This window comes from Trichoplax adhaerens, genomic scaffold (assembly GCF_000150275.1).
Source record: "Trichoplax adhaerens TRIADscaffold_12 genomic scaffold, whole genome shotgun sequence".
NCBI lineage: Eukaryota > Metazoa > Placozoa > Uniplacotomia > Trichoplacea > Trichoplacidae > Trichoplax > Trichoplax adhaerens.
The window spans coordinates 171,445-184,648 of NW_002060954.1; the positions used below are offsets into that span (position 1 = coordinate 171,445).

Genomic DNA, 13,204 nt, shown 5'->3' on the forward strand with positions numbered 1-13,204 from the left:
AGGTTTGAATACTTTACAGAATATTAATGATAAAGAGTTTTATGGTTATAATCTATCTTATTTACATCCGTCAGATATACCGCGGAATAGAATATGATCAAAGGTATTCTGTATATTGCTAGAATAGATTCGGCATGCGATGATTTCTTATCCGGATTTTTATAGAACTTTGCCGAAACTATTTTTCTAACCAATGATCTGTTCTTGAAACAGTATCTTCTGTTGTACATTGAACGCAATCCCTCACAATGGCAGCCTTTTATCAAAATGTAAGGTTCCTTTGGGACTGTATATTCATCCATACAAAGACATTCAAGTAAGTTGAGTTACTTATTGATGGTATTCTGTAATGGCGTTGCCAATATTGTAATGCTTACTGTTATATTTACATCCAGAATCTTACCGTTGTGTCATCGTCAGTGATAACGAGATGTCGTGTTTGTCGTGCCTATCTAAATCCGTTTGTAACTCTTTTATCCAATCATAAGTGGAAATGTAATCTCTGTTTCCGCGTAAATGATCGTAAGGGAAATGCCACATCAATGCGTTTATTTCAGCTTTCTGCAGAACGTCAACTATTTCCAAATCTAATTTCGTTATTTGCTTTTTTGTATGATAGTCCCTAATGAATTCGTTTACAATAGCAATATCTCCATTAATAAACGACCAGAGTTAAGGAATTGCACTGTTGAATTCATCGCACCTTCGGAATATATGGTTAGTTTTAGATGAATGTCTATGCTTTTGCTGAATGACTTCTTTTAAAAGATCGTAATAGGAAGATCAAAATTAATATATAGGTTCGTCCTCCTCAACCAGCTGTGTACTTATTCATGTTCGATGTGAGTTTTACTGCTACTAGCACAGGTATTTATCTTGTTGAGAAATATATGGAACCTGTAAATTAAGAATCATTAGCGTATAGTTTACTTACTTGTTTCAGTACTTTATTTTTTACCCATTAGTTTCGATAGAAATTATATAAGCAATTAATGGTCTTTCGGTAGGATACTTGGAGGCCGCGTGTCGGATTATGAAGGAAGAGTTAGATAAGCTACCAGGAGATTCCAGAACAATGATTGGAATCATTGCTTTTGATAGCAGTATTCATTTTTTTAATTTGAAGGTAGAGATATTGTTATTGTATCGATAGAAATAGATATCATGTATTTCTCTATCGTAAATGTTAATAATCATATTCTCTAATTTATTTAGCCTTCACTTCCCCAGCCGCAGATGTTAGTCATATCTGAAGTTAATGGTAGGCATAACAAGAAGCAACTATACTTACTACTTATCTCTATTATAAAATTATCTATAAATTCCTTTAGATATTTTTCTACCTTCTCCTGATGATCTTTTGGTTAACCTACAAGAAAGTAAAGAGGTATCTATAAGTATATAAATTTTGGCCATGTGCAATTGCTGTTCCACAAACTTCTGATTTATTTCACATTGTAGTTAGTCTTATCACTGCTGGACCAGCTCCCTAACTTGTTTGATTCATCAAGAAATGTTCACAGTGCTACTGGAGCTGCAATGCAAGCTGGATATAAGTTATTGGTGAGATGTTATAGTTATGAGTTTAAGTAAACTAATTATTTTAATCTAATTTTAAATATTCCTGAAGATGCCTACAGGAGGACGTATTACCGTATTTCAAGTATCTCTACCTAATTTTGGACCTGGAGCATTGAAAATGCGGGAAGATCCGAACCAAAGAGCAGCGGCAACAAAGGTGATACTTTCTTGTTCAGTTATTTATCTCCTAATTGATTTAGTAAAGATATCCTTCTCAACTATGGCACTTGCATAATTTATCGGTAGTTGTAATCAACATTTAATTTACATTTTGTAGGAGATACCTCAACTCGTACCTGCTACAGATTTTTACAAGAAACTAGCTCTTGACTGTTGTAGTCATCAGATATGCATAGACTTGTTTTCGTTAGCGACACAATATGCTGACCTGTCATCTCTATGTTAGTCAAGCGTTTCAGTTTAAATTTAAGAAACATAAAGATATTCTTTGATGCTACTTTTTGTTACAATGCAGCATGCGTCTCTAAATATTCCGCTGGTTGTATTTACTATTATTGTAACTATCATCGAACAAACAGTGCAATCTCGATGAAGTTTGAATCAGAATTTAGGTATAAATATTGATACTTTCGTTATAATTAGTTAATTAGTAAAGATCAATAATATCGCGAGTAGTCATAAAATCTATTTGATAACATTTATAATTTTACTATAGACGATATCTTAGTCGAAGTCTTGGGTTAGAAGCGGTAATGAGAATTCGTTGTACTAGAGGTAGGTTTTATTTGATAGCCATTGATCAGGATATAGCGATGACGGAATGACAGGAATACGATGTTGCTTTATTTACAGGCCTATCCATCCACACCTTTTATGGAAACTTTTTTGTTCGTTCTACTGACTTGTTAGCATTGCCTAACATAAATCCAGACACTAGCTTTGGAATGCAAGTTTCTATTGAAGAATCTTTGAGCGATTTAAAGCTTGCATGTTTTCAAGCTGCTTTATTATATACCAATACCAAAGGTTGATAGTAATTCCGATAGTTCAGCCTTTCTCTAGATTTTCACCATTTCAGTGTCATTTCACGAATATTTAAATGTTTGACATGCAGGAGAACGCAGGATAAGAGTGCATACATTAGCAATCCCAATTGTGGCATCACCTGACCAGATTTATAGATCGCTTGATTGTCGCCTTATAGTAAATTTGCTTTCTAAGATGGGTATGTTAGTTTACTTAGTGAGTTATAACCTTCTAATTTTCAAGCAATGTTGTTTTCTTAGTTATAATTTAAACACTTTTTAGCGGTAGATAGAACATTGACAGCATCAATAGGAGATGCGCGAGAGGTAAATTACTGATTTAATGACCCATGTTTCTTTAGCATTATTAGTAGGAGTTTTTATACTAATAGCTGTCGCCCAGTACTTTATTAATTGATATCTTATTCTTCACTTGTCAAGGCCTTGCTCAACGCTATAATAGATACTACAAAAGCATTTAAAGCTCACATTAGGTCATCGCAGAAATCTGAAGTTATTCTTCCTTCATCATTGAAATTATTACCTCTTTACATCCTTGGGTTATTAAAACACGTAAGAAAATTGCCGTTGTTTTCAATTTGATGTAGCTTAATGAGTGAACTTGTTGTCGTTTATTAATGCTCCAGTAATTGTGAAAAGAGGATTTATCGCAAATTAAGGCACTATTTTAACACATGGTGCTACTGCGGTAATGCTCAATTGGTAGTTACGACTTAATTAGAAAGCTTATGAATCTACAACTTTATCCCAATTTGTAGACCGCATTTCGTTTAGGGACTAGCACATCATTAGATGCTCGAACATTCGCTTTACACCAATTCAACACTTTACCTGTCAAAACAGCTCTACTAACAATTTACCCAGCTCTTTATGCTCTCCATGATCTGGACAAAAACGTAATTAAGTGATGTTATACTCTAAGATTATACCGTATACAATAGTGTACAAATCAGATTATATGTTTCTTCTAGTGCAAAATCTTTACGCGACCGGTACATCTGATTTGAACACTACAATAGGCATTATTAAATTTTTAAATCAATAGGAACCGATACGTACAGCTTCAGGAATAGTGCCTAATCCACCCCAATTACCTTTGTCGTGGGAAAAGATTTACAAGAATGGAATCTACCTTTTAGACGCTGGCACTGTGAGCAATAAAGTTTGTGTAGGTATATTTAAGTTACAAAAATAAAGTTGTATATTCCTGTTTTTGACACAGATAATATTCATATGGATCGGTAAAGCTGTTGACCCACGACTACTTAATGAATTATTCGACAAGGATAATTTCTTGAGTCTGCCAGACACCTACATGGTGAGAATCTTAATTGCATGTATTTGAGTTATTGTTTCGCGATTACGTTTTCTGTGCTACTCTACTTTCACGAAATTTACACTTATCCGTGATTCCTTCCTTTCAGATTTCTCTACCTGAACTTAATAATGCATTGTCAAGTTCAGTAAGGAAATTTGTTAACACTCTGCGTCTTTCGAGACCAATTTGTCCTCCCCTATATATCATAAGGTAAGTTCATGAGTTTAAATACTCTCTTTATCATGTATATAAGATGCATCTTTCTTTGTGTCATATAAAATAGGGAAGATAGCCGCTTTAGGAAAGAATTTAGCCAAAATTTCGTTAACGATCGAACGGAAGCCACGATGTCTTACTTTGAATTCATGGTTCATGTGCAAAAGCAGCTGATATAATTTGTAAATTGATGTGATGTAATATTTGCTAATGTATTTTGATAGTATCCAAATCAGTAACATAGATGGCGATTTGTTTACTTCACCAAAGTTGTCGTAGAAATAAACGCAATTTAGAAAACTGGCATCTTTCATTTCATTTTTATTAATTTTGGTTAATTTAAGATACTACAATGCCGTTTGAATACGCATAACAGTAATATATCACTTTGGAGTCAAAACTGAATCGAAGTAGCTACAGCATAATAGCAGCGGTATGAATTATTTTTATTGTAAATGATGGCAACTACAACGGATGTGTGTAACCGCTGTGTTTTATGAATTGATGTACAAAAATTTTAAGGGGATTGCAATTATTAAAATTCAGTTACAAATTTCGTAGTCTGATATGCTTTCGATTACAACTCCACACGGTAAGATGGAATATCACTGCGGATGGCAGTTTCACAATAGTAAACAACTCTTACGTACATGCAGCGATAAGCACAGATCACAATATGTGAATGCAGTTAACTTAATTAACAATAATAAGAAATCGTTTTCGTTACACCAGTATAACATACATACAACTTGGCTATTACGAAAATTTTTAAAATACCAGATGCTAGTGTCGCATTATCGACAGACTATCTCAGATATGTCTTACTACCTACTACAAAAGATGCGAAGTTAAACACCATAGTGACAAATAGTCATGGTATTTTTAAATTAGTTTAGAAAGGTTGCCTTTCAACTTTCATACTTACCAATGGATTGATTAGAATAGTTAAATCAAGAATCATGTAGCCTATGGTCTTGGTATAGAGGAACCTGCCTGCTTAATATAATGGATATAAAATCAGTATACTGTAACACAAGAGACATTTTTCGGATTTAGGCTAGCATACGGAATCGCGAAATGATTGCTAATAAAATATAACGGCCAGACAATAGTCTCAGACTAATCAACACTGTTTACTTCAGCATCGTTATAAATATAGGGCACAGCTTGGCAAGCTAAATACAATTTTAACCCTTCTTGATAAGCCCATGCATTATCTTCCTATTACAATTATTACCGTAGATGGGTATATTTGACTAGCTGGCCTTTTAGATTATCATTTGTGATCCCAGCACTGTGGACTGTACACTATATCGTTATTTACGAACAACAACAGCTACATGATGAGTCTCAAATATACTGTTAGCATACGAAGCTTGGTCTTGAAGCAGCAGGTAGAACTTGCCAAATAGATAAGTGCATAAACTAAATTCAAACTAGCTTATGATAACAATTAACGGTAAATGCAAAACCAACGTAATCATCCAATTACAAAGAGGGAATCGCAAGTCAAGCCTCAACCTTAATTCCGTAACCTCAGTCACATTTGTTGTGCGATAATAAACAAACGAGTATGACAGGTTCAATTGACAACACCTGTGCATCCACTTTCATATTTCTCATATCCTCGACAAAGTATTCCAAATTATATAGTATAGTTGTACTGTACTGTACATTGGGTGTAAATATTGCAATATCAACTTCATTTATACAATATACAGTAGTGCCGTACAGTATATGCTTAGCAATGGTAAATTTTATCAATTTTAGGTAGCTAGTGGTCATCTTACTTTATCAGCTTCCTCAAGTAAAGAAAGTAGATTATCCAGTTCTTCTTTATTCAGTTCCATTGTCAGATCACGACAATTATTAATACAAAATGACAATGAGAGCAGAGGACTGTATAAATTAACCATACTGCTCGTAGATAAACCAATCTAAGAATGACGTGAAATACTCAGTAATTTATATGTTGAGACCGTAAGGTCACTCAGGCATCTACAACACAGAAAAGTAGCAAAGTGAACTAAAAAGTATTCCTGAATTTAGCCAGCTGCTAGCGAAGTACTACCTAAAAAAAATATTAAATGAGTGTCGATCGTTGTTTTCATTTAAACGGTAAACTCATTAGAAGCACAGTACAGTATATTGTATAATTGATATTGTTATATTTATTAGTTCGTTACAGGCATGCATTATAAATATCCATAATATCCATGCAAAAAAACTGCAGATAAACGAGTATATTTCGTATGAACGTCTTCAATAAAGTAAGCTTCATAATCTTGTGGCTAGTTTCTAGTCACATACAACATTTACCAAAATGTATCGTCATTTACCTGCACTTGCCAATCAAAACTCTGAATATAGCGGGAAGAAAGGGATAAAAGCTGGTACCTCCAATGATAATCATTCTTTTTTCTTAAATCCGACTCATAATAACTTTTACAAATTTTTTTCCACTTGACTGAAGTATGCTTTAAAAAATTAATAAAAACGCAAGTAAACCATACTGTACTACAGAAAATATATATTATACACTTCATTGGAAACGCTCCGTAATATTAATTATTTACAGTTAAATACGCGTATAGCAGAATCAACACATTCCTAGAAGAATCTTGTCTCATTTACAATACATGAAACTTGTAAACAATCGCATGATTTATTTAGCTACAGGAATCATTCGTACAGTTTAGGAGCGTATTCACGATCTATTACCAGCGAATTCAGATTTTACCCTCAAGCATTGATAGGATACGCAATGTTAGGTGCCTGACAGTTAAATAGGCAGTTGTATCATCTTACCCTATCGTCGTTCGCAGTTAACGCAGCCATGATACCTTCTGTTGTGTTGCTTTAAAGATAGTACTGTATGTACTGTACTGTAGTTGTACTGTACAGTAGGTAGTGCTTTTCATAAAGGTAGTGGGTCGTGGGCCTGTGGGTTGTTACCAGAGCTCCATACCGTACAATGCTATTGTTGATTTCTATGGTTGTTACTAGACAAAGCAAAATACGATTATACAGTACAGTACTGTACTGTACAGTATAATGTACTGTACTGTAATACTGTAGCTCTGTTGGTGAAGCGACAGATGACGGTTTAGCCCCTGAGTACAGTACAGTAGAGTACAGTACAAACCAAACTCGCTACAGTACATACTTTCAGAGGTGACAATTGAGTTTGTAAAGACTGTACTGTACAGTGTACAGTACCCTGAGTACAGTACCGTACTGGCGTACTGTAATGCGGAGACTTATCATTTTTGGGGTCATACAGGACTGTACTGTACTATATACTGTACGGTATCAATGAAACCGTACACCACACTGTACAAAAAGCAACATAGCAGGCTTATGGGGCTAATAGAATAGCATCTAAATTTGACGTCAATCGCGGACAATATAGTACAATATATCGTTGCAGACGTGCGAATACAGTTGAAATGACCAGTAAAATGATCAGCCTACACATTATCAGTATGTTGAACGATCATTTCCAGTCCTGTCTCTTTCTTTTTAGTAGTCCCTTCTAGAACTCATACGTATACAAAGTTTCAGTTAATTCTGCTAAGACATTTACGTAGTACTGTACTGTACACTGTACAGTACAGTACAGAAATGCTGATATCCGGTTGATAACTCCATTGTTCTCTAGTATTCGCGCCATATTTGATATTGAACCACTGATAACAGCCAGTTCCAAGCTGATTTACTATAAACTTTTGGACGTGTTCAGGGACTATTTTGTAGATATTTGATCATGCGTACGCTGTAGAATTTAGATAATGATATCAGCAAAAACTAGATTAACAGCTTTAGTACAAGGAAAAAAGACTGTAAAAAAATCTGGACACATTTTTCATACAAAGCCATATAAAATGTGTCCAGACTTTCCGGACGCGCTGTACAGTAAATGCGATCGTTTGATCTGCTTGGTATTTCAGATTACAGCACAGTGTACAGTAAATATTCTAAGAGCTTTACAGTACTGTTCAGTACTGTACAGTACTGTAGTATTGAATGAGTACAGTAGTAAAGACTGTAGCAAACGGACAGATCATCCATCTGTCCGTTTCGAGAAGTAAAAAATTTTTTTTGGTTAGTACATCACTGTGCAAGACTTATGAGTACAGCATATCAATGGCGATGTCTTCTACAGCAGTAGCTGGAGCGTCTTTGATGATATTTGGTCTTGGCGATGTTGCCATTTCAATTCTTGTCACAGTTGATATCAACAGTACGATTCGTTATTATGGTTCGATAAGTTTTTTATTGATGATTTCTTCAGTATTAGGAACGTCGGTAAGAGCCTTAAGTTAATTTTACGCTGTATAGGATTGAACGCTGTAAAATATTGAATCCACACTCGTAATATCAAAATAGATACTTTACTGCATTAAATTAATTTTACGGTGTATAGGATTGTCAAATTGTCCTAGACAGAGCTATAATATTGCAATCGGCAATATTGATGATGTATTGTACTATTACAGTATAGCGCTAATGTTACAGACAGCTCATAATTATCAACTTGCTTACGAAAGTTAATGTTCGTCAAGGTTTGCTTATAAAATAAAATAGTATCTCTGTCCATTGCTTTTATTATATGCTGTATGGCTCTTTAAACCATACATATAACTTCTCCGATTACGTTTTAACGTATGCTTATAGTGTACAGAGTAGAATGCGTAGCCAGATGAAAGTGATTACTGTACTTATAATTATTTATATATATATATATACGGTATAAGATTGCACACTTATCGGACTCAATACTTTAAATAGATGATACTAGGTGGCCTTATGTGCATCATTCAGCATCGATTTCACAAGGGAATGGCGGTAGGAAAACGTTATTCATACGATTGTACATATGACAGTTACTTTTTTTACGTTCACGCAATGTTAGTAAAGATTATACGCGTACAGTATGTGAATTAATTATATGAGTATACTGTAGCTACGGTATAATGGTATACGTATACAATTAAATATTTAGAATCTGAATAATTAGCTATTAGATAAAAAATTCTTGATGGAAGGCTAGATATGAAGTCATCTTTTGCTATATGACTGGATTTCTATTAGGTTATTTCCATCTTTACCATGATGTTGCTATCTCTGGTGTGTGTAATGATTTCTGCTGTTTCATTTACATATTACTATGCGAGGCTGCCAATTTATACCTTGATGACATCACGTTCGGTGGCCTTATTTGCCCTAAGTGTGTTCTTCCATATGAGTTCGTTCATAATTCTTGCTTATTCGATCAAGAAACAATCTCTACAACTGTCTGATTTTGGTGAGCAACGTCGAGAACAAGATGAACCGTTAGATGCCGGTGGCCGTGTTGAAACAGCAGAAAGTATGAACCCTATCACTTTTAGGCATCCAGATCACCAAAGCAACTTACTCGTAATTTTATTATGCGTTATTGGTGGATTAATGCTGTTTACAGGTCTTGCAGATGTTTTCATCTTGCAGGGACTTTACGCTACACAGACGTGCCTGACTGGAATATTTGTATGTATTTAACACTTTACTAGTATACAGTAACAGTGCTATCATACTTTAATTACTCCTACAGCATTGAATATATGTATCAGTTAGTATAATCGTATTAAAGAGATTAAAAGAAAGAAATTTCTCTCCTATAAAGCCTTTCAATGAAGAACCTTCTGATTTTCTTTATTAACTATTGATCCTCATTTTCTCATTAGTAATGTGATTTACAGTAGTTGCAAAATTTTGTTTTATAGCTGTTGCTAGCTGCTGGATGTGGTTATTTACATGAAATTAGACACATCAATGGCGCAGTAAGTATCTATAACAGTCGCTACCGCATGTTGAGTGATGCTCTGCTTTTAATTTATATGTCGGAAGTTAGTATCATGAGACTGCTAAAGGACTCCATCCGACATGAATGTCCGCGCTATTTAGTTAAGAATCTTATTTTTCTAATGCCTCTGAATGTCTTTCATTTTACTTTATTAGGCAGCCTGGTCTTGTGTCTTTTTTTACATTAGTCGATTAATATCTATTGCTGCAATTGGGATAAATATTACAATTTTCACAAATGTCCGCGCAACATATCTAAATTATCATTTCAGCGCCCTTGCAGTTTTTATACTTTCAACGATTTTTATGGCAACTGGATTTCTATTATCGGTTTATGCTGCATATGTATTTAAACTTCGAATTAATAAGCAAACAGTGCATATTTGCCCAATTTGTTTAAATGCAAGCAACTCTTCGCTTCAACTAGTCTTTGTTTGGACCGGCCATTTTCAATTCCTTTCAGGCCTGGCACTATGGACCGTAGGCCTGGCTGCTATGATTTTCAATATATTTGAGCATTCCTCTCTACATACTTTCTATTTAGCGAGTTTGGTAAGTAAGAAGTACGTACAATATTGCTCGCTACGTAGTAATTTACTGTGAAGCTTTTTTGTATGTTTGTGGAAATATAACGGAAGAAAGGAATATCATACGCGCTTGCAATTAGTGATATAATCTGGAACTCGTTGTGGCTACTACAGAATTAATTTTAGTGGATAAAATTAGTTATAATGTGAAATTTAGAGACTGTATAATAAAATTTGTTTGGTATGTACCTCTTTAGTTACTAACAACTTCAAGATTTGCGTCTGCAACGAATAAAAATCAGTCTGAGGTTAGTCCTCTTCAGCTTTAAAGTTATCGTGTCGTGGTAATAAGTAAATCTCACTGCACTATTTTCTTTGCTTGATAGAATGCGGTCTACATAACTATGCTATTTTTTTGTATCTTGGCATCCGTAATGGAAATCGCCTATATTGTAACCGGATATGGTGGATGGAACTCGATTAATTCGGTACAATGGCAATCTTCTTCAATTCCAGTAATTTTTTCGTTGGCGTTATCAGCTATCGCCTTCATAGGGTGCTTGGTATCTACTTTCAAAGTTTATCAATATCAAGGGTTTGCTTATTTCAGCAGAAACGTAAGAACTAATACATCTATTTTAATTTCATCCAGTATACGTAACAGTCAATCTTATCTCGTTTTCACAGCACTGTATATCAGATTGCTAAATTTTTACAGGATACGTTATTTTAAAGATATGGATACTGTCTATGTATGTTCCTCTACAAAATTTAAATGACCATATATGGATTAGCATAATTAATGATACGATGAATATTCTTATTACGGTATTAGAATAATTTTTGAAAATAAGATTGATATTTAGATGATATTTTAGCTTTATCTGGGTAACCTTAGCCATGGACTACTAGATAGGCATAGCATCTATTTGTCCATGCTTCAGCACACTGTTGTGATTGGTCATACAGTAACTTCTGACAGATAAAAACTTTGTTAGCTTCAGCTACAGAAATAATTTCACCCGCAAACTGACCGCAGAGTACAGTATACAGTACCATGGACTACTAAATAAATCCCGGGATTTCTTCGATAGTTCATGACCATATAGTGTATTGTACATACATACTACGCCCAGATGACTACAATAGTACATCGTACTGTTGTCAACCAACGTAGAGGCTACTTTAGGAGTGCACTTAAAAATATGAGTTCCAATGAAGGATTTATGAAAAATGCTTCTTACTCTCCTGTCTCATACCGTATTCGTTAATATTCCTGATCGCCATTGGTTGTAGTGCTGTTTGAATAGCTATGTAACTCCACTTAATGGATTATTTACGTTGAAGCTTAGTCAATGTAATGTAGTACCACTAATACGAAAGAGTGCATCAAGAGACTGGTAAAAATTATTAGGTGTACGTATTCATTGAAGAGCGAAGGAAGCATTCTGCTTCAGTTACCGTACAAGTTAACAGGTATTTTACTATATGTAGTATTAGAAGTCAGAATGAGCAAATTCCCTTGTTGACCTGACCTGCAAATAATTTACTACATTCAGGCTTCAGTTTATGCAATTTTAGTGTATGAATAGGCATCAGTTGGAATCAAGCAAGTTTTTAGTGTGCTGCCTCAAATATGTTATTCCGAAGATCTTGAATTAAAACAACGCATCGATTCAATATTACTTTCGCGTAAATAGTCATATGTGGTCTTGAATTCAATCTTTTAATATGATTTTTAATAAATCATATCTTGTTTGTAATATTCGTAAAATCTAAAGCTTGTAAGTTTCTCAGGCACTGATATAAGAAAACCGGTAATCCTGCATAATATATATACAAGAATCGGGTACAGTTTATTCCTATAAGCTGGGAGGCTGCATGTAGGATTCGTGTACATAGACAGTTTTTCAGAGCGCGTAACGGTGGAAGTATAGCTTGTATTACGAGCAGATAAACATATAGAATGGTGCATATAATGGTACGTGTTCTGGTTATAGTAATAACCGTTAGATTCTACTGCACTCTTTTAAGTAAATATACTGCGCCGGATTGTACTGCTGTCGACCTTGCATACTTGGTGATGGAACGATCAGGAATTTTTGAGCTGATACAATTTATAAGGATTTACTCACAATAGTATCGGTGTATTTTTGTTTTACGGATAAAACGTTTGAAGCTGTGATATATTTAGAACTTTTCTTTATTCAAGCTAACGTTTAATAGTATTTGACAGTGTAGTTGATATTCTAAGTTAAAGCAGGGTAGTGCGGTACGTTATTAACGAAATTGATGATGCTATGATATATTACTGCATCAATTTGCTGCATTCTACGCTTACCGTAAATGAAGAGCCTTTCTTGACCACTGAGCTGTTGTTAATTAGTGGCACTTCCATTATCACTAAACTCAATGTTATCAACACATAGGCACAGGATGTAGAAGAATTAGTCGAAAGCAATATGCCAGACTGTACAACATCAGATGATAAGGATATGGGAAATGATAACTAGGCAAATTTGGTATGTAGATAGGGTATTTGCCTTTTCCTAATAAAAGTACATTAATAATGAATTGTAAAGATAACATTAATTTATTGACTAATTGTTGTACTTTATCTTGCTATGATTAAAATTGATCTAAATATCCTTATACTCAAATATAAAATTATACGCGTAATTAGTTGGCTTATGATGCTTACTATTGCGATA

The 13,204-nt window shown here is 34.4% G+C and overlaps 2 protein-coding genes across 2 annotated transcripts; both read left to right on the top strand.

Moving 5' to 3' along the window:
• Window positions 1–214: 214 nt before the first annotated feature.
• On the top strand, window positions 215–4,301 carry TRIADDRAFT_29956 (uncharacterized protein; the record flags this gene model as incomplete). Its single annotated transcript, XM_002115674.1, has 21 exons — window positions 215–316; window positions 396–522; window positions 620–717; window positions 801–867; window positions 1,008–1,126; window positions 1,216–1,261; window positions 1,332–1,387; window positions 1,462–1,563; window positions 1,631–1,738; window positions 1,859–1,982; window positions 2,057–2,153; window positions 2,258–2,316; window positions 2,395–2,568; window positions 2,657–2,767; window positions 2,851–2,894; window positions 3,009–3,140; window positions 3,347–3,484; window positions 3,634–3,738; window positions 3,811–3,906; window positions 4,013–4,116; window positions 4,190–4,301. Coding segments are annotated over 21 exons (2,121 nt in total), but the record flags the coding sequence as incomplete, so codon positions are not given.
• Window positions 4,302–8,268: 3,967 nt separating this feature from the next.
• Window positions 8,269–13,006, top strand: TRIADDRAFT_59681 (uncharacterized protein; the record flags this gene model as incomplete). Its single annotated transcript, XM_002115675.1, has 8 exons — window positions 8,269–8,430; window positions 8,914–8,970; window positions 9,403–9,493; window positions 9,587–9,651; window positions 9,888–9,944; window positions 10,123–10,518; window positions 10,751–10,801; window positions 12,923–13,006. The coding sequence occupies 8 exons, from the start codon at window positions 8,269–8,271 to the stop codon at window positions 13,004–13,006; spliced, it is 963 nt and encodes a 320-aa protein (XP_002115711.1).
• Window positions 13,007–13,204: the final 198 nt, after the last annotated feature.